At 43.0% G+C, this 18751-nt stretch overlaps 1 protein-coding gene across 16 annotated transcripts in view; it reads left to right on the top strand.

Moving 5' to 3' along the window:
- The window catches only part of CELF2 (CUGBP Elav-like family member 2), a gene marked incomplete at its 5' end in the record, with an annotated part of 523117 nt that overhangs the window by 394611 nt on the left and 109755 nt on the right, over positions 1 to 18751 (top strand). For all 16 annotated transcript variants that reach the window (XM_079700765.1, XM_079700766.1, XM_079700760.1 and 13 more), the window contains one exon: positions 13876 to 13958. In XM_079700765.1, the coding sequence (XP_079556891.1) occupies positions 13876 to 13958 (83 nt within the window). The remainder of the gene's footprint in view (positions 1 to 13875; positions 13959 to 18751) is intronic.

The raw sequence follows: 18751 nt of genomic DNA, 5'->3' as shown, positions 1-18751 counted from the left end.
AGAGTATTGCATGGACCGTCTTCATCACCAGTAGCCCAAATCAGAAAGACTCATGATGCATGAAGTCTAAAAGGAAACCATATTGCTGTGAGGCGAGCAGATGGGAAAAGGCCCTGAGGACAGTCAATCCATAAGTATTTCAAAAGCACCTACAAGCCCAACTTCATGTTGTGCCTTGTGAAGGGGACCAAGGAACCTTCAGAAGTGGCTCCCTGCCTTCAAAGGTGGTCCTTAGGTGGCATGATAATGAAGTAACAACTGAACCACTATAGCAGGTTCACTGTAGGGGACAGCAGTTCATCAAGCAGGCAGTGACTTTTTTTTTTCTTGTGTCTTACCATTGTGTGATGGCAACTGTCAAAATGAAATCCAGCTGCTGGGAACCCCTTTTTTCAGGGGATGCCTAAATCTGTCCACAGTCTTCCTCCTCACATGTCCCTTCCTCTCCTCTCCTGAGCCTGACATTTAGAACCCCACCTCTTCATGCAGAGCCCAGGATCACTGCTCTTTTTTCTTTTCCCCCTCCCTGGTTGCTGTAAAGTACAGGAAAATGACAGGTCCGTGGTTAAAGTTTTATAGTAATGAAACCCAGGTATGCTCATTAGACAGCCACAGGGTTTATTTCACATAACTCACTGTTTTAGGGAATTTTTTGCCTCTTGGGGGAGTACCATCAAGTGTACAGTTGGGGGTAATTCTGTTGTACTCTGAAAAGGAAAGTCCTCAAAACGATTCCATTAAAATGGATTGACCGTTCAGAGGCCATGTAAATGGATGTCCAGGGTCCTCAAGGGCCATGCAAATGGGCGGACTTGGCCAGTTCCAAATAATTACTTCAGAAAGCAAGACAACAAAACCAATTCCAAACCCTGTTACCGGGTGTATGGTCATCACTTACAAAAGAGGCTCGCTTGCCTCCCTTCCATCCAGAGGCCAGCGGGGAGCAGCGTGAAGCTGTGGCTGGCATGTGAATGCTGCCTTTCTGTACCTCGGGGGCTTTTTTTTGTTAAATCATCAGGATAATGCTGACTGTCTCTCACCTGCCTTGTAGGGAACCTGCACAGGGTCTGTGTGGGCCAGGGGCTTTATGGAGGAACGTAACAGATTTACGGTGGGCAATAATCTCTAACATTTATTAAGCACGTCAGTGTATATACCAGGATCTGTGGTCTATATACCTTTTCATAAATTACCTTGTTTGATAACCCTGGGATAGAGCTGCTATTACCTCGTTTTAAAAGTAAGGAAAAGCAGCTTAGAGAGTTTCAGAAATGTGTCCAACACCCAGTCTGTCTGAAGTGCTAGTAAAGGGCGACTGCTTTATTCAGCAAAGCTTTGTGAACAGAGCAGGGAGGGAATATCCAGGGCCACTTTGAAACCTGTCATAGCCTCTGCCCTGAGAACTCTGGGACCAAGGATGCTTGGCTTTTATCACTAGAACATCAATTTATACTTGGCTACAAAAGTGCATTTCTTATATGATTTCTGCTGTTCCAGGCAATTTGTAAAAATATCTCCCTCCTCGATCTACATGCACATGAAAGATGCGTTAGTTTTCATGGGAGTGGGTGAGGCAGTTATAATGCCCATAAATATAGGCTCTCTGGAGCCATCTGCTACAGGAAAAGTCTAAAATAAGGACAGATCTTTACTTGAGCCAACGTACAGGTTCTATCGCCAGTGAGTTTGCCTCCATTTCATTTTGACCCGTAAAGATCAGAATGAGGAAGTAAATATGACTTTCCTCACCCCCCCCATAACAGGAAAAATACCTTGGCTCTAGTCTGGCTTGAAAGCCTCTTATAAAAGAGTCCAGCCCCACCTAGAACAGGCCCATAAGAAGTTGGAATACCAGTGATACCACTGGTAAGTGCTAAAGTGCTGAGCTATATTTTATTCAAGCCGATATAAGGGGTCTGAATGTGTAGACTTGGCAAATACAAGTTGCCCAACCATCAAAGCAGGACAGTGAAGTTGAGACTTAAGAGAGTGGTCTGGCCAGGAAGCATCTCATGGCCCAGTGTGCTGAATTGAGAATCACAGGAAAATGACCCTCATTGCCACCAGACTCCTAATTATAACGCCATCCTGTCCCCAAGAGAACGCATACTACACAATAACCTTATATTAGAAGCTTCTTTTTAATGAGGTCCCTCGGTGCTTTTGAAACTAAATCCTTTTTAATTGGAACTATCTTCTACCACATTTAACCCTGGGACACCTTCCTTAATCTATGTCAAGGTATCTTGATTAACTCAGCCTGAGGCCTTGCTCAATCCTCTGGACCCTTGGAGAAGAAACCTTTGCCGCCATGCCCCCTAGAACCCTCTCTGCCACCAAGACTCGTGGGGGACTGACCAGCCCAGGAATTGGAGCCAGACACACTGACTTGAGGGAGACCACCCAGTATGGCCTTCCTGTTGGCTTGTCATGTTCAACCTATTTTCTTCTTACCTTGAAAGAAAAAATATAGCCCTCCCTCCTACTGTAGAATTAATATTTTAAAAATACAAATTAGGGCTTCCCTGGTGGCTCAGTGGTTGAGAGTCCTCCTGCCGATGCAGGGGACACGGGTTCGTGCCCCAGTCCGGGAGGATCCCACATGCCGTGGAGTGGCTGGGCCCGTGAGCCATGGCCGCTGAGCCTGCGCGTCCAGAGCCTGTGCTCCGTAACGGGAGAGGCCACAACAGTGAGAGGCCTGTGTACCGCAAAAAAAAAAAAAAAAATATATATATATATATATATATATACAAATTAATCAAATCCAGAGTTTGCTTATTCCCTTGCATTTCTTAACAAAGGAGACTGCTTGCCCTCTGCATTCTGTCCCCATGACTCCTTGGCAAACACGCACGGCACCGCACCGTAAACTCACCTTCCAATGCTTAGAGCAGAGTGGGAGCCTCTAAGAAACAGCTAAGTGCAGTGATTGTCCCATCAGGGGAAAGGGATGACTTTAAAATTCTTCAGATACTTTTACAGCTATTACACTGAAATGGTTTAACCTAAGTGGCTTATTTCAGAGGCCCAGGGAAAGGGGAAAAAACAGATCCCAGCAATTTTGCCCTTGATATCTTTTCGATCTGTGTCCTGCAGTTGTTGGGATTTACATAATAATTGGTGAGGAAGTATTGCAGTACACACAGATCCATGCACATCCCTCCTGGTTGCTTTCCCAAAAAGGCTTAAAAATGCGGTAGATTTAATCTAGGTCAAAAAAAAAAAAAAAAGGAAAAAAGAAACTCCATTTGCCTGGCAGAGGATTTGGAGAGCGTGCCTCACTTCACAGGGCCAGGGAAGTATCAGGAGATGGTTCCTTCAGGAAAAGTCACCAGGGCAGATTGTGATCTTGTGGCCAATTAACCGACTGGTCCCAGCATGTCAGGTGCGGATCTCAGGAAAGGGTGCGGGGTTGCACGGAGCCCCGTGAGATCAGCACTCTCTCCCTGGTTGAAAAGTTGGCACTGATTTACTGTCTAGGGGTCCTCCTGCTGGGGACATGAGTCGGGGTTCTTGGAGGAGCATAGGATCTGCGCCCCAGGCAGCCAGAAGTCATAAGCACAGCTCCTGCTTTGTCAGTGAAATTCCCTGGGGATTCCCTTGGGATTGCAGTTGGTGGGCCAAGCAGTGGTGTCTACATAATTCAGGTACTGAAAGCAGAATGACGGCTCCGTCTGCTTCCTAGGTAATGGCCAGATGGTATTACTTTTTACATCAGGGTGCCCATTATATGAAACTCTATAAAAATAAGCTAATTGGATACGGTTTCATTAAAAGTTGATTTCTACAGTATGTGGCATTTGTATTGGGTAGCTGTTATTCTCGCTCTGGAAGTCCCACTTTCACATAGAGAGGGGGGAAAGTGCTTTGTCTTAGAGAAGACTGTTAGAAGTTTAAAACAGGAGAGGTTTGGGGTGTAAAAAGACATTTTCATTGACATGAGAGGAGGTTGAAGCAGTCTTGAGGGTCCTTCAGAGGAAAGCAGAACCTATCAGGGGTGGTTCATTGCAAACTCTCCTATGATAGGCATTAACTTTGAAGGTGGCTGTGAACCATTAGTGATGTGGATGGTTTTGCCTTTGCTCTGAGCTACTTGTGTGATTGTGGGCTTTTGGCTAACATACTATGGGAGGGGGATGGAGAGTTGGGTGACTCGAGTTAATTAATTGTAAAATTCTTTGATTCTATGGAACAGGCATAGAAGCCAAGAGAAAGATGACACGCTAACTTCCTCTAATTTTATTTTTCTTACTTTTGAGTTTAAAGCAAAAAAAAAAAAAAAGAAAAGAAAAAAAAAGATGCAAAACAAAACCCTTTCATCTTCTTGCAGGTTCTTACCATTTAAGGAATTTCTGCTTCGCTGCTTTTTAAAATTCTTTTCCTTGATATCTCAGTTGATATCATTACAGCCACCTTGGTGCAGCATCCAAGTTCAGAGGGGCCACACTAAGGAAATCATACTAGGGAATACATAAATGTGTTTAGCAGCCAGGGGACTGAATTTTATTTTATTTTTTTTAATGAAGTATAGTTGATTTACAGTATTGTGTTAGTTTCAGATATACAGCAAAGTGATTGAGATAGATAGATAGATAGTGACGGATGGATGGGATGGATAGATAGACAGAGTTCATAGGCAGATAGATAGATTGATTGATTCTTTTTTAGATTCTTTTCCCTTATGGGTTATTACAAGATATTGAATAGAGTTCCCTGTGCTATACAGTAGGTCCTTGTTGTTTATCTATGTTATATATAGTAGTGTGTATATGTTAGTCCCATACTCCTAATTTATATCTCCCCACACCTTTCTCCTTTGGTAACCGTCAGTTTGTTTTCTATGTCTGTGAATCTGTGTCTGTTTTGTAAATAAATTCACTTCTATTATTTTGTAGATTTCACATATAAATGGTATCATGTAATATTTGTCTTTCTCTGTCTGACTTCACCCAGTATGGTAATCTCTAGGTCCACCCATGTTGCTTCAAATGGCAAAATTTCATTCTTTCTTATGGCTGAGTAGTATTCCATTGTGTGTATATGTACCACATCTTCTTTATCCTTTCATCTTTGATGGACACTTAGGTTGCTTTCATGTCTTGGCTGTTGTAACCAGTGCTTCTGTGAACATTGGGGTGCGTGTATCTTTTCAAATTAGAGTTTCCATCTTTTCCAGGTATATGCCCAGGATCATATGGTAGCTCTAACCTTAGTTTTCTAAGGAACCTCCATACTATTTTCCATAATGGCTGCACTGATTTACATTCCCACCAACAGTGTAGGAGGGTTCCAGGGGACTGAATTTTAAATGCAGCTTGTGACATCAGTAGCATTACGTGTTAAGTCCCATCTTACATTCCTCTAAAGCAAGCCATGTTTTGAGGACAAAGTAGAAAGAATAAAGAAAGTCCTAGGACCATGGAGGCCCCAAGTTAATAACAGTGCATTAACCAACAGTGCCAGTTCTTTTGGCGGGGGTTGGACTTTAGGCTGGGGAAGGGGATCCATCCGTGCTTCTCCAGGGGACCAGTTTGCCTCCTGAAGCATCTGTGTTCTTTGGAAGGATGGCATTTTGCCGTTGTCCTTTTCCTCAAGACTCTTGAGGATCATCTTCTAGACCCCTGGAAGGCTACTTCTTTTTTTTTTTTAAGGTCAGTGCTAAGTTTACTTTAACAATTTAATTCAGGGGATTTTTTGACGGGGTTTTTGAACCTTTAACTGCCTTGTAGAAACTGAAAGTCAAGGGTCTTGGCAGTGGGTAAGCCCGTGGTTGATAGTCACAACCTTACTTAGCATGTGGGAGATTCACTTGAGCACAAAGTGCACCACTGAGATCAACAACCTTCAAAGAAGCATGAAATTCTCTACATAGTGGCTGAGTTTGGGGGAGAAAACAGATGAGAAGGGGAAGCAACGGTGAGAAGTCCGTCCTCTTTTGACTTAAACTGTGCGACTGACTCGACACGAAGCCAAGATCCCAACTGCAGTTGGACTTGTGTAAAGGAGGCACTTGCTTTGCTTGCAAATGTGTAGACAAAAGAGAGCTTCATTCACAGAAAGAAAAAAAACTGTAGCAGGTTCAGTCATTTAGCCTCGAAGGGCCTTGGTCTCTTGATCTGACGGCCCCTTAGAATTCAAAGGCAGCCTTTAAAGGAATTTTCAGTTTACACCATGGTGACCCTGTTGCTGTCTTGAATTCAAATACAGCTTGAACTCAATCTCTCTGCCAGGGCTATTCCTTTTTTTTTATTTTTTTTATTTTTTATTTTTTTTAATTTTTATTTTTTTGCAGTACGCGGGCCTCTCGCTGTTGTGGCCTCTCCCGTTGCGGAGCACAGGCTCCGGACACGCAGGCTCAGCGGCCATGGCTCATGGGCCCAGCTGCTCCGCAGCATGTGGGATCCTCCCGGACCGGGGCACGAACCCGTGTCCCCTGCATCGGCAGGCGGACTCTCAACAACTGCGCCACCAGGGAAGCCCTATTCCTTTTTTTTTAAAGAAATAAATACGTACAGGGTTCAATCAGCACATGATTTTTCTGTGGTTGTTTTCAAGTGTTTATCTGTGTAGGTTTTGACAGTGATGCAGATTTCTTGTACAAGATGTTGAGTGACCTTGAGGACGTGGATGACCCCTCTTTATACCCCAGGGACAGAGTTGACTTGGGAAGACAGGTGTCCACGTACACAACACCAGAAGCTCCGAACTTGAAGTACTTTTTATTTTACCAGCTTGGCCACAGCGTTGTGGGAAATCATTTTTTCACCTTCTCTCCTCTATCTTCAAGTTGTCTAGTTGTTTGTATTTCAGAAAACGTTCCACAATTTCCCATATTAAGATATTACTGAAGAGTTGCATCAGAAAAAGTATTAACAATCAGGACTAGAACGTTCCAAAAAAAGGCCCTTTTTCCCATTTATGGGAGCAACCTTTCAAGGAGAGGGAGCTGGTGGCTCCAGGAGAATCGTGAGGAATGTTCCACTAGACCAGCCATACGTAGGGCTGGCTTCCTGTGCCATTGAGAGTGTAATTGTTGGCATGTGATCTGAAATTTCTACCCCACAGCAGACAAGTGACTATTTCAATAATTGCAAACCTTTCAAGTCACTGACCTCCCATCTTCATACCTGGATTCTTTAAAACAAACACACAGATAGAGTAAAAAACTACCATGCTGTCCATATTTTAGAGCCAAAGACTTAAAACTGTCTTTTTATAAAATGGTGTCTTCAGAGCATCAAACCTTAGTTTCCTTCTTCCCCAATTTGGTAACCTCAGAGAAGTTTCTTGAACAAGTATGGTGTCAGTTTTCTTCAGGGCAGAACTAATTTTAAAATCTGATCTCGGTACCATTCTCTCGGGCTGTGTCTACACTGCCCTCCACATGGAAGAATGTAAATTAAGTGCTGTGTGACTCAGGACAGGCCATGATACAAACTGGTTATCTCTACATAAGTAGTGCATTTTTTTCCCTGTATTATTACCAAGAGTTTCCAAGTTAGGCTTTCCAAGAGAAACAGCTGTGGTTTGAAAAGATTGGTGATAATCCAGATGGTTTCTTTTAGGATAAGTCTCCTTGATCATTTAAAATTAAAGTCTTTCAGTAAAGTTGAGTGTCTTCTTGATGGCTTTAAATACACTACTGTGTGTGTGTGTGTGTGTGTGTGTGTGTGTGTGTGTGTGTGTGTGTGTGTGTGTGTGTGTGTGTGTGTGTGTGTGTGTGTGTGTGTGTGTGTGTGTGTGTGTGTGTGTGTGTGTGTGTGTGTGTGTAGAGAGAGACCATTGGCCTGTCTTCTTTGAGGCTTTATCTTTGGAAACAGCAGAAACCTCATCACAGTGTCTCAGATTATTCAGCAGTGAAGCCAGCAGAATACCTGAGGGAACTTTTTATGGCAGCAGAAAATATTTGTGAGGAAATATAGTCAGACACCAACTACCCTATTTGGAGTAGGTAGCTCTTGGCGTCTCTGAGATTTACCATTCTCAACTTACGGTACAAGATGGTCTAATCATATCACACAGTTATGATCCTGATGACACATTGCTTTACAAGCTGAACATGGGCAGCCAGATTGCTGAACTTGCCAACTTGTGGGAATCGGGGCCATCAAAAGCTCCCAGTCCCCCTGACTCGTTCCCTTGGGGCCCAGCGTCCCCTGGGTGCCTCCTGACCATCCAGAGATGCCCACAGTGAGGCCTCACGCCGGTGGCCTTCACAGTGGGCACTCTGCACCCAGGACCTTTCTCTCTAGACCTTCTTTCCCATCCAGACAGATCTGTCTTAAGTGGCCTTCCTAGGGGTCAGCCAGGTGGTCAAAGTTGAGCCGCAAAATGAATTCACAGGGAGATGGTAATGGCCAGTGAGCTTTCATGTGATACCCCCTGCAGTATGTAGACTCAGCAGCATCTCTTGGGGTTCAGTGCAGGAGTCATCACTACGTGGGCATGTTAGGCTCTGTATAGGCCTGAAACACTGATATTTGGTTCTGGAATCACCTCTCGAGTTTTACCCCCTAACCTGTTCTACCTGTGAATTTAAAGAGCCTTGGTGAGGAATAAGGGGATGGGCCTGATAAACAGACACACAACAGATGGATTTTTTTATTTTTTGCTCCGAAATCCAGAGCTCTTATTAACACAGTCAATTGTTGAAACTCTTGGAAAGTGAGATGCCACGAAGTCACCTGGGCGTGGGACATCATGTTTATCTTTTCCTAAGCTGGCTGCTGCCACTGGCAGAAACTCCAGAGCCAGTGGATAAAGGTGGCAAGAATTATAAAGTGCGAGTGCTTATGAGACTGTGTCAGACGGGTAGCATAGAAAAATGTGAAGCCGCACAGAGCAGAAACAGGAGCGCTGAGCCTGGCTGAAGCATTCGGCTCCGCCCATCCCCGGAGTCCCCTGGCAGGTGGCTTCCCGTCTGTGACGTGGAGCAGGCCTTGCTCTGCACTCCACAGGCAGCAGGGAAAGCGGATTCTGGGAGCGATGCTGACACCGGAGGGGTGGTCACCTCGGGTGCACGTCGCAGCCGCTGACCATTGAAGAGTGCCCGGGGCTGTTGTCTGCGTTTAACCACCCACCTTACAATGATGTTGGAAGCAGAGCCTGGTGGAGGAGGGAGGTCTGTCCCCCGAATCAGACTGCTGGGCCATCTGGTGTTGCAGCTGACCTGCAAACGAATCTGGTAAATTGCAGACCTGAGTTACAGCTGGTGCAGGGAAATCTAAAAGCCAGGTGGTTCCCTTAACAGCTGTCCATCCAGTTAGGGTAGGCAGGAAAGAAAATTCCAGCCCTGTTGCACCTCCATGGGTTTTCTAGGATCTGGAGTCGCTCCCTGGCTTTTTGCCATGATGATCACCATCTCAGGGCAAACATTAATGATATTTCTCCCTTCCTGTGTTGAAATGATCTCTGCAGGTCAATGAGTCTAAGATTTTAAGTGAGTATATCAAGTGATTAACTACTAAAAAAGTCTGTGGTGGTTTAGCTGGGAGAGTACTCATAGAAGCAAGAGTCTGTGAAACACATTCTTACTCTGGAAGTGTCCAGACTCATGTCCCATTGGGGGAAAAACACAAATGGCAGACTCTAAGATGAATGTTGAAGTTGGGAGTATTTCTACCGCAGATTTTCTGATAACTTAATGAAACATTACTTTTAGTAAGTCAATTAGTATGCATGCTGAATGAAGTGCAAGACATTTTTAGCCAAGAAAGGGAAGGAATAATTTTTTTTTTCCCCGTACGCGGGCCTCTCACTGTTGTGGCCTCTCCCGGGGCGGAGCACAGGCTCTGGACACGCAGGCTCAGCGACCATGGCTCACGGGCTCAGCCGCTCCGTGGCATGTGGGATCCTCCCGGACCGGGGCACAAACCCGTGTCCCATGCATCGGCAGGTGGACTCTCAACCACTGTGCCACCAGGGAAGCCCAGGAATAATTTTGACTGTTAAAAAAAAATTTATTCTGAATGAAACCCTTGGTTATATATCCATGTAGGGTTTTTTTTTTCCAGGGGGAGGGAGTGGTAGGCAGACCTGGGTTTTGTGTGTGTGTGTGTTTTTTTAATAAATTTATTTTATTTATTTATTTTTGGCTGCATTACATCTTTGTTGCTGCACACAGGCTTTCTCTAGTTGAGGCAAGTAGGAGCGGTGGCCACTCTTCATTGCAGTGCGTGTGCTTCTCATTGTGGTGGCTTCTCTTGTTGCAGAGCACGGGCTCTAGGCACGTGGGCTTCAGTAGTTGTGGCACGAGGGCTCAGTAGTTGTGGCTCGTGGGCTCTAGAGAGCAGGCTCAGTAGTTATGGCACATAGGCTTAGTTGCTCCACGGCATGTGGGATCTTCCTGGACCAGGGCTCCAACCCGTGTCCTCTGCATTGGCAGGCGGATTCTTAACCAGTGCGCTCCAAGGAAGTCCCCAGACCTGGTTTTTATTCACTGCTTTAGGGGTGATGCAGCTAAAGTAACTCAGGTATAGAGGAAGTAAGTTATTTTCCACCGAGTCATTCAGGAACAGAATGTGTGAAACCAAAAGAAGTCTTGGGATGAGCTTCCCCCAGACCCCCTATGTTGGTGCGAGTGGTTCATTGCATGAGGGTGCCCAGCTGAGGCTACAAGTCGGGGCAGAAATTCAGCCCGAGCTTTACCCCCTGAGCCTTGGGACTCTGCCCACCTGGAGATGGGATACCTCCTTCAAAGGTCCCAAGTTTGCTTGCCAAGCATGGTGCCTGTGGAGCTGAGCTTTTGGGTTGGGGGTCAGTGAGCAGTGAGGGGTTAGGCGTATCACCAGTGGTGTCCAGAGTACTCTTCTACGTATTACAGTAGAACTGGAGCTTCGAGGGGCATGTTCTTCCAAGGTCTTTGTTTAGATGGAACTAGAGTAAAAGAGTTCAAAGCTATGCACAGTTCAAAGAGGATCTGTAGTGACAAATCCCTGATTTCACCTTGTCGGTTGCATAATCACAGTGGACCCTGGATGAAATTGGAAAGAGTTCGAGGTTTGGAATGTCCTTCCATCTCCCTTCTGTCCATGAAGACTCCTCTCTGCATTCTTGCCCCTCTTCACCCCCATCCCACGCTGCTCAGACAGCAGCTTCAAACTTGCCCTTTCTCAAAGCAAAACAAAACAAACACAGAAACCACCTTCTGTTCACTAGGAACCTTGTTCAAGAGGGAAACGCTTGAAGTTGCCAAATTCAAGGTGTAAATAGCTAGGAACAATTACATATTACCTTCCTCAAGGGTAGCATTTTAATACTTAAATAACAAATGAACTACACCTTCCCAGTGGAATTTCAGGCCATGGGAAGTGGTAGGGATTTTGTTTGGGTGTTTAAGGCAGGAAAGGATTCTTTATTCCTGAGACCACTATGTGTTGGGTCCACAGTGGCCCAACAACAAGATTCCTTCAGTTTACATCATCTTTATTCTTCGTTGCTTTTATCTTATCATGTGTCATTCACAATTTCTGTTCCCTTTGTCATTACACTGTTCTTTTAGGCTGACCTCAACTTTTCCTTCTTAGCTCTGAGCTTGGCCAGACTGGCATTTGTTTTCCTTCTGCTGAGATCATTCTTCCTTAATTGCCTTCTTTCCAGGCATGCAAACTGCCTTATGACTTCTATCGCATCCGAAATCTTCTATTTTTTAAGTATCACACCCTCAAAATCTACCTGCTTGAAAGCATCAGATTTTGTAGCTTCGATTTTGAAGTTGAAGTTCAGAGCATCCTCATTGCTTACCCAGAAGCCAACCCCATAAGCCCAGGAGAGAGAAAGGAGAACTTACCCAGAGTCTGGTTGTTAGAAGCTTTTGGATGACAGAGATGATGTCTTTCCCTATTTTTCTTTTCTTTTTAATTTTACTGAAGTATAGTTGATTTACAATGTTGTATTAATTTCTGCTGTACAGCATAGTGATTCAGTTATACATTCTCTTTTTAAATATTCTTTTGCATCATGGTTTTCTTTCCCTGTTCTTCTTTCTGTATCAAGCCTAGGGGAATATAATTTTTCTTCCTCTTAAAGTGATTACGATGGATACTGGAAGCTGGGACTTGACTCTGCTGTTTAAAATCATTCCTTGATTTGAAGCAATTCCTATAGCTTTTCTGGGCTTAGGTTATGCCACTGAAGCTGGAAATCACACATTAATTTGATCAGTTCAGGAAAAAAATCTACCACCTGGCAGCATGGCCAAATGAACTCTGGTCAAAGAACTCAGATAGCTGAAGTGGGAAGCTCATATAAAAAGGAACACTCTGTCTATCTGTGATTCTTTAAAGACACTTCATAATTTTCGTATCCCTCCATCATGCAAATGATAGACTTTAAGAGTTTCTGATCTTTGGAGGTATGGAGTTTTTTAAATGCCGAGGAGCTATGATCATACTCTCCTTTGTCCAGGAGGTGGAGGTCTTACATATTTAACCTCAGTAGACTCCAGTGAAACCAAGTATTTGATAACAAAGTTCCAAGTTTTCTTTTTCCAGATAAGGAGGAAGCATATGCATTTTGGAATGTTGTATGGATGGTATTGTACTTCATTTTCTTCCTTTGAATGAGTTTTTTTTTGAAAAGTAGATGCCAGTGTATGATTTTGAACCTTTGATGGTTTGTGGTGCCAACTTCCTGCTCTCCAGCTGTGCCACGTTTCTGCTGTTCTTGGTCTTACTTACGTCATTCCCCTAAATAGAGCCAATGTTGATGCCTTAGTGCTGTGAATTTCTCTCATGCCAGTTGCTGTACTTGGCGTTTGAGGACCTCTCAAGGCTCTCTCCATCTCTCCAAGCATTAGGATAAGGATCAGGGTGAAATATGTACAATCTGGGTGACTGCATCTCTCTGCTTTTTTTTTTTTCCAACCCAACCCATCCAAGGCAGCCCAGGTCAGAGGCAGCATCTTTTTTTTTTTTTAATTTCCAAAGTTTTTTCCCCTTTTTTCTAAGCCTGATTGTGCTAAGAAACTATATGCTAATTAATAGATAATTAACCGGTATCTTCCTCTGGTTTAACCACATATGTTAACCAGTATATTTAGATACAGGTTGAAGAAGGGGTCAGCCATCCTTTAGAATGCAGAAGGAATGTAAACAGTTTTCAAGACCATTTTCTTTGGTGGAGGGAGTTGGGTGGGAAGAGGGTATATGCTGGTCTCTCTTGGAGGGGCCTTCAGCCTGGACTCCCATCAGCTCTGAGAAACAAGGAATCAAGAGGTTACCAGTTGACATACCACAGCTGTATTTAATATACGGGACAGAGACTGCAAACATGTTTCCGCATATGCCCACTGCATCATAGCTTACTTTCTCAACTGGTTAAAATAGAGTCTTTCATTTCAGCGAACAAACATTGCGTGTTTCATGTATGGAATTTTGCATTATGTACTATGGTGGAAATTAAAAAGAATAAAGCACAATCCCAGCTCCTGGGGAGCTTATCATCCAGCTGTCTAAACCTTGGAGTTGAGAAAGTATTTTAAAAGGGTGACGCTCTAGAGATATTCTTTAAGAAAATGATAGTCGATGTAAGTTTCTGCCATTGTGCTTGTGATTAAGCACTTCGCTGGGTGCCGTGGGTGCACCGCCAGTCCCACTAACAACCCACCCGCCACCTCCCGCCCTCGTTCCTGAGCAGCTGGATTCCCCGTAGTTGGTGCACAGTTCGGAATTGACTCCCCAAAGTGGGGAAAAGCTAATAAATATGATTTAGGATGAAAGGCGCTGTGTAAACGCTTGAGCTGTTATTCCTGTTCCCGTGCACTTTATTTTTAAATTGTGCATCCTTTTAAGTAGATGACTCGTTCGCCCCAGTCTCCATTATATCGAAGCAAAGCATTCACAGAAATTTCTAAAACCTTTTCATTTCTCTCTGTAGGTTGTTGTTTCGTAACATTTTATACAAGAAAAGCTGCACTTGAGGCCCAGAATGCACTGCACAATATTAAAACTTTACCTGGGGTGAGTCGGTTTACTTTTGTACCAAAATCACTTTATTGCTTGAAAATGGTCCTTTCAACTGAAGGTTCTAGTGATGGGCTGTTAGTGCCAAAAATGACTTTGGGCTTTTGAGGAGGGTGTGCTGACCCCACCTCCTGTCCCCCCCTGCAGCAGCCAGAGCAGCTGGCCAGCCCCTCAAGAAACGCTGGCATTACCGCTGACAGAAAGACCTCTCAGAGAGTATGTCCCCTGGTTAGAAAATCAGAGTGACCCCACTGGCTCGCAGTGGCTGAAAAGAGGACTGGGTGGGCTGCAATTTCAAAACGGGGGGAAACTCCACACACACACACGCACAAGAGGAGCAAATGGAAAAGGAAAAGCTTTTACTCACCAGGAGCCTCTTTTCAAATTTAGTCCTTAGATTTTTCTTTTGAAAGGACAAAAATGTACCCTGCACAGCCATCATATTCAGTCTCCTAATGGTTTCTAAACAGTCAGTGGTGGTTAACAAAGTCAATGTTTTAATGCCCAATTTGCGGCTTCATGTCGATAGAGAACAGAAAATACAAAGCTTACAATTTTTTTCCATTTCCTTCCCAGTAATTTTGGATGCTTGGTACCATTCACTAGAAATGAACTGATGTGGGCTATAGCTACTTCATCAGAACACATGATTTCTGGGGGGCTGTGACAGTTTTATCTAGTGTATGCTGGTATAAATTTCTCTGTGCTGTTGGGATATCTTCCCTGTTGACTCAAATATCAGGGATGAGTTAACTTAATAGCATAATGATTTGTGTAGGTGATAGTGAAGAACCTCTGGTAATCAGTGCTATGGTAATGATTTTATTGAAACCTGGTTTGATAATAGTAAAAGAAAGATAACATGATGTCCCTAATGTTTTCAGCGTATAATTCTAACTTTTTATCATTCATCTGTCGTGCTAACCTGTGTATACAAGTCATTTGATACCCTGTCACCCCCAGAAAAGATAGCATTTGTTTAATTCACCTTAGCGCAATTGAAAATTGTATAATATTTTAGTGACAAGACAGTCAGTGGAAGGTTTTCAAAACATTAGCTTCATAATAACAAAAAAGTAATAAGTTATGAACCTTGGTCTCAAATCACACCACTTCGGTTTTCCCCTTTTTGTGTGAGCAAATCAGAGAGACAGTGGTTCAGAAAAGCAAGTGTGATACCAGAATTCTCCCTCCCAATTCAATTTAACTACTTCTCCCTGAAACTTCTAAGGTGGTTTTTAGTAATGGAGATTTTACTGTGTCTAAGTGCTTTGCCTAATGATTTTTTAAGTTATCATTTCAGCTTCATTCTCTGTATAAATGGAATTTTTCCAACGTAAATTCTAGGAGGTTGCAGCGTTAGGTTACATTATTGAACGAAGCAACCACGTTAAATATTTACTGGCAACAGTAGAAAAAAAATTTTTTTTTATTTCCCAGGCTCCTAATCCACCCCAAAACCCACTCGGTATTCCTTCTTTTAGAAAGAAATACTTTATAGTAATTAGTGTACAAAATCCCTTCTAGGTATGTTTTAAAAAATTACTTGATGATAAATTGTTATTTAGCATTTAGGGTGTATAGGGGCCACATCACATCCTATTTTAAATTAATGCAGAGCTTGGTTAATTTGAGTTCATCACCTCCACTAGGAGGGACACAGCTCTTAACATGCAGTTTTCATACGTGAAGATGCTCCCTAGAAACCCGGAAGTAATCTGATGAATGGGCCATGTTGAAAAACCTACAAATGACTGATGAGTTTGCTCCCATTTGGGACCTCTTACTCTGACCCTCTTCTCAGCAAACAAATAGCATCTTCTGTATTAAAAAAAAATGTTGCCCATGTCTCTTTTTCACCTTAAAAATTCTGCATGCAGAAGTCAGGGATGGTGATTTTGGAAACCCATTATTAAGGACAAGAAATCTGGGGTTGGAAAAGATGGTTCGTGGATTGTTTTCGGCTTTCTTTTTATCCAGTTCAATTTCCTATGCCCAATTACTTGAGGTGGGTTAAATGAAAATTTTGAGAAGTCAGGTCTGATTTGTAAGCTCCTAGCCTTCACAGTGCACACAGTATTGCTACATCTGCCATTTCAAATTAGGTGCATGGGAACAGAGTTCCACATCTTGCATTTATGTATTGCTTTATCTGATCAGCATCACCCTTAACAGCTCCAGGAAGAACATGAAAGTGGTTTCCCGTCAGCTGGGAGCTTTGGTGGGCAGGAAGAAAAGGGACCAGCTAGAAGATTAATGCATATTCTTGGGGAAAAAAATATTACAGGGTGCCTTTCTGTTTGATTACAAGCCTTGGAATTAGTCAACATTTCCATAATTCTAAACCAATATACACCTGTTTTCCCACTGTGATGTGAAGGAACAACTTAATTTAACAGAATCCCTGCTGTGCTAAATCTCTCATTAAATACCAAGTGAGTTCGGTAATTTAAAGTTGTAACACTACTATTTTAACTGGTTGCCTTCATATTATGAAATTAATAAGAAATTAATGATGCACTTTGCCATATGCCTTCACTTTCTTTCTGAATAAAAATAAAAGGGATAAAGAAAAATGCATCACCAGCTGATACTTTAAAGCTTTTCTGGTTGTAATCATTTCTCTTGTGGATAAAATCCATTAAAAATGTACTTGCTGCCTTTTTCTCTAAAGTGTCCACAACTTTCTGTTTAAAACAAGATCAAATAGTGCTGGGTGTTTGGTTGGAGGTTTTTTCCCTATTTAATTTTCTTTTGCAGTTGATGTGTTTTGTCATAATGGAACTTTTCATCACGCAACCAAACTTGGTGAATGTTGAGAGACTATCATTCTTGAGAGAAACAAAGAACTTGGTTAGTATGGGAGAGGAAGAAAACGTGATAGGATGTTCATTTATGCAGTTGGATGTGTCTGCTCTCAGATTTTTATATAAAGGCACCCTTCCTCCCATGTCATGTATGGATTATAGAGACCCTTTCTGTGGTGAGGTATAGGGCAAAGCATCTGGGCCTTACCTAGCAGTGCAAAGTCATTAAGGACACATTTCTCAAGCCTGTCTCTTACCATGTGACTGAGAAAGACGCTGGGTCTTACATCCTCTGAAATGCTCAACATAAATCCTAGAAATACACTATTAGAAATTAAGGGAGAAAATTCAGGAGCTCAACACAGGGAGCAAGAAATGAGCTTCGGAGGGTGGGGAGGTCCTTCCCCTGGTTTGATCATGCTCTGCAAATAGTGGTTTGACACATATGCAACAGATCAAATCTTAGGCACGGTGCCTAATTTATTGCTGACATTTCATTAGGTTAACAAATCACTCATGATAATCGGGTGCCTGCTGTGTGCCAGGCAACAAAGCTATACAGTCACACACGCACCCTTGAGATCCCTAGTGAGTCTGTAACCACGTCTGCACAGAAAGCAGAGCTTGATGAACCATTGGCCTTGGTACCAACTTGTTAGACTTTCTCCACAGCTGAGCCATTTGCGTTCGTGGACAAATCTTGATTGCCCGTCCTTTGACGACATAGCCAGTCAGGCTAAGAGATAGCTTCCTTTGTTTAGGGTTTCAGGCAGGCACAACCTCACTGGTAGAATTATTCAGTAGAAATATCATCGTCTGACATTGTGTTTCCGAGAGAGAAAACCCTTGTGAAGGCAACTTGCAAGATTCGTTTTGTTTTCACTGACCTAATTTAGCTTAATTAAAAAATAAAATAACGACCTCAGCGGAGGCACAGGAAAACTACCACAATCTCTTCAGTAATCAGATGTCAGGGCCAAATAGCCCTGTGCCAGTGACAGCACTAGGCCTTATGCCATTCTTTTTTTCAAGGTCTTCACACACACTGTTTCTAGCAATAAGGCTTTTTGATTGAAAATCTCCAGCAGTATCGTTAGAGCATTCACCATATAAATTAATTTAATTAAGGATGTAGTGACAGAGAGGAATACAGGTTTGAAAAAGCTCTTAAATTTTAACAGCAAGGAGGCATCAGAATCCAAATGTCTTGTAAAATATCAACTGCAAATTTCTTCCAGCCATTTTCTCCAAGTCTGCCTTCCTCCTTTCTTTTTAGAGTCACTACCAGTTTTATTAAATGCAGTTTATATTAAGGAGTTACAGCCCTAAGAGCACATTTGTTTAGAGCACTCCATGTTAGCAGTGGCAGATGGGAACGACACATAGATTTGAGAGATAAAGACAAATGGGCCTGATCCAGCAGGAAGAAGCTGTAAATAAAATGGCCTCTTGGGCCACGTGTTTTCACCCACATGACGTGAATGACCCCCTTCCTGGCTGGCCCTGTGTGGGTTGGCAGTCCTCCCCGGCAGCCTTTAACACAGCTCTCCATGGGATAGTTCCCCTGTGTCCTCTAAGAGAGGAATGCTAGGGCTTAATTTCTTTCAGCAGAACAGCAAAGGCTCTCACTGGGACCACATTCAGTTTGCCCATTGTAATGCTTTTTGAGGTACTCATTTACTCTGAACCACCTCTTCTGATTATTAATATGTATTTAATGCCTTTGTTCTCAGAGCCATGATGATTATTTTATCATTATCATCATCATTATTATTTCTGTCATAAAAATCTCTCAAACCCCATCTCTTCATGTCATGGAAATTTCCCCTGAACCATCCCATTTGAATCAAAAAGAAGTGTTTTTCCTCAGGCACCTTTTATTTAAAATTGTTAGTTGATTTACAGTGCTGTGCCCATCTCTGCTGTACAACAGAGTGACTCAGTTATACCCATATAGACATTCTTCTTTTTTCTTTTTTCTTT

This window comes from Hyperoodon ampullatus, assembly GCF_949752795.1.
Source record: "Hyperoodon ampullatus genome assembly, chromosome: 3".
In the NCBI taxonomy this organism is placed as follows: Eukaryota; Metazoa; Chordata; class Mammalia; order Artiodactyla; family Ziphiidae; genus Hyperoodon; species Hyperoodon ampullatus.
This window is presented reverse-complemented; position numbering and strand designations above follow the sequence as displayed.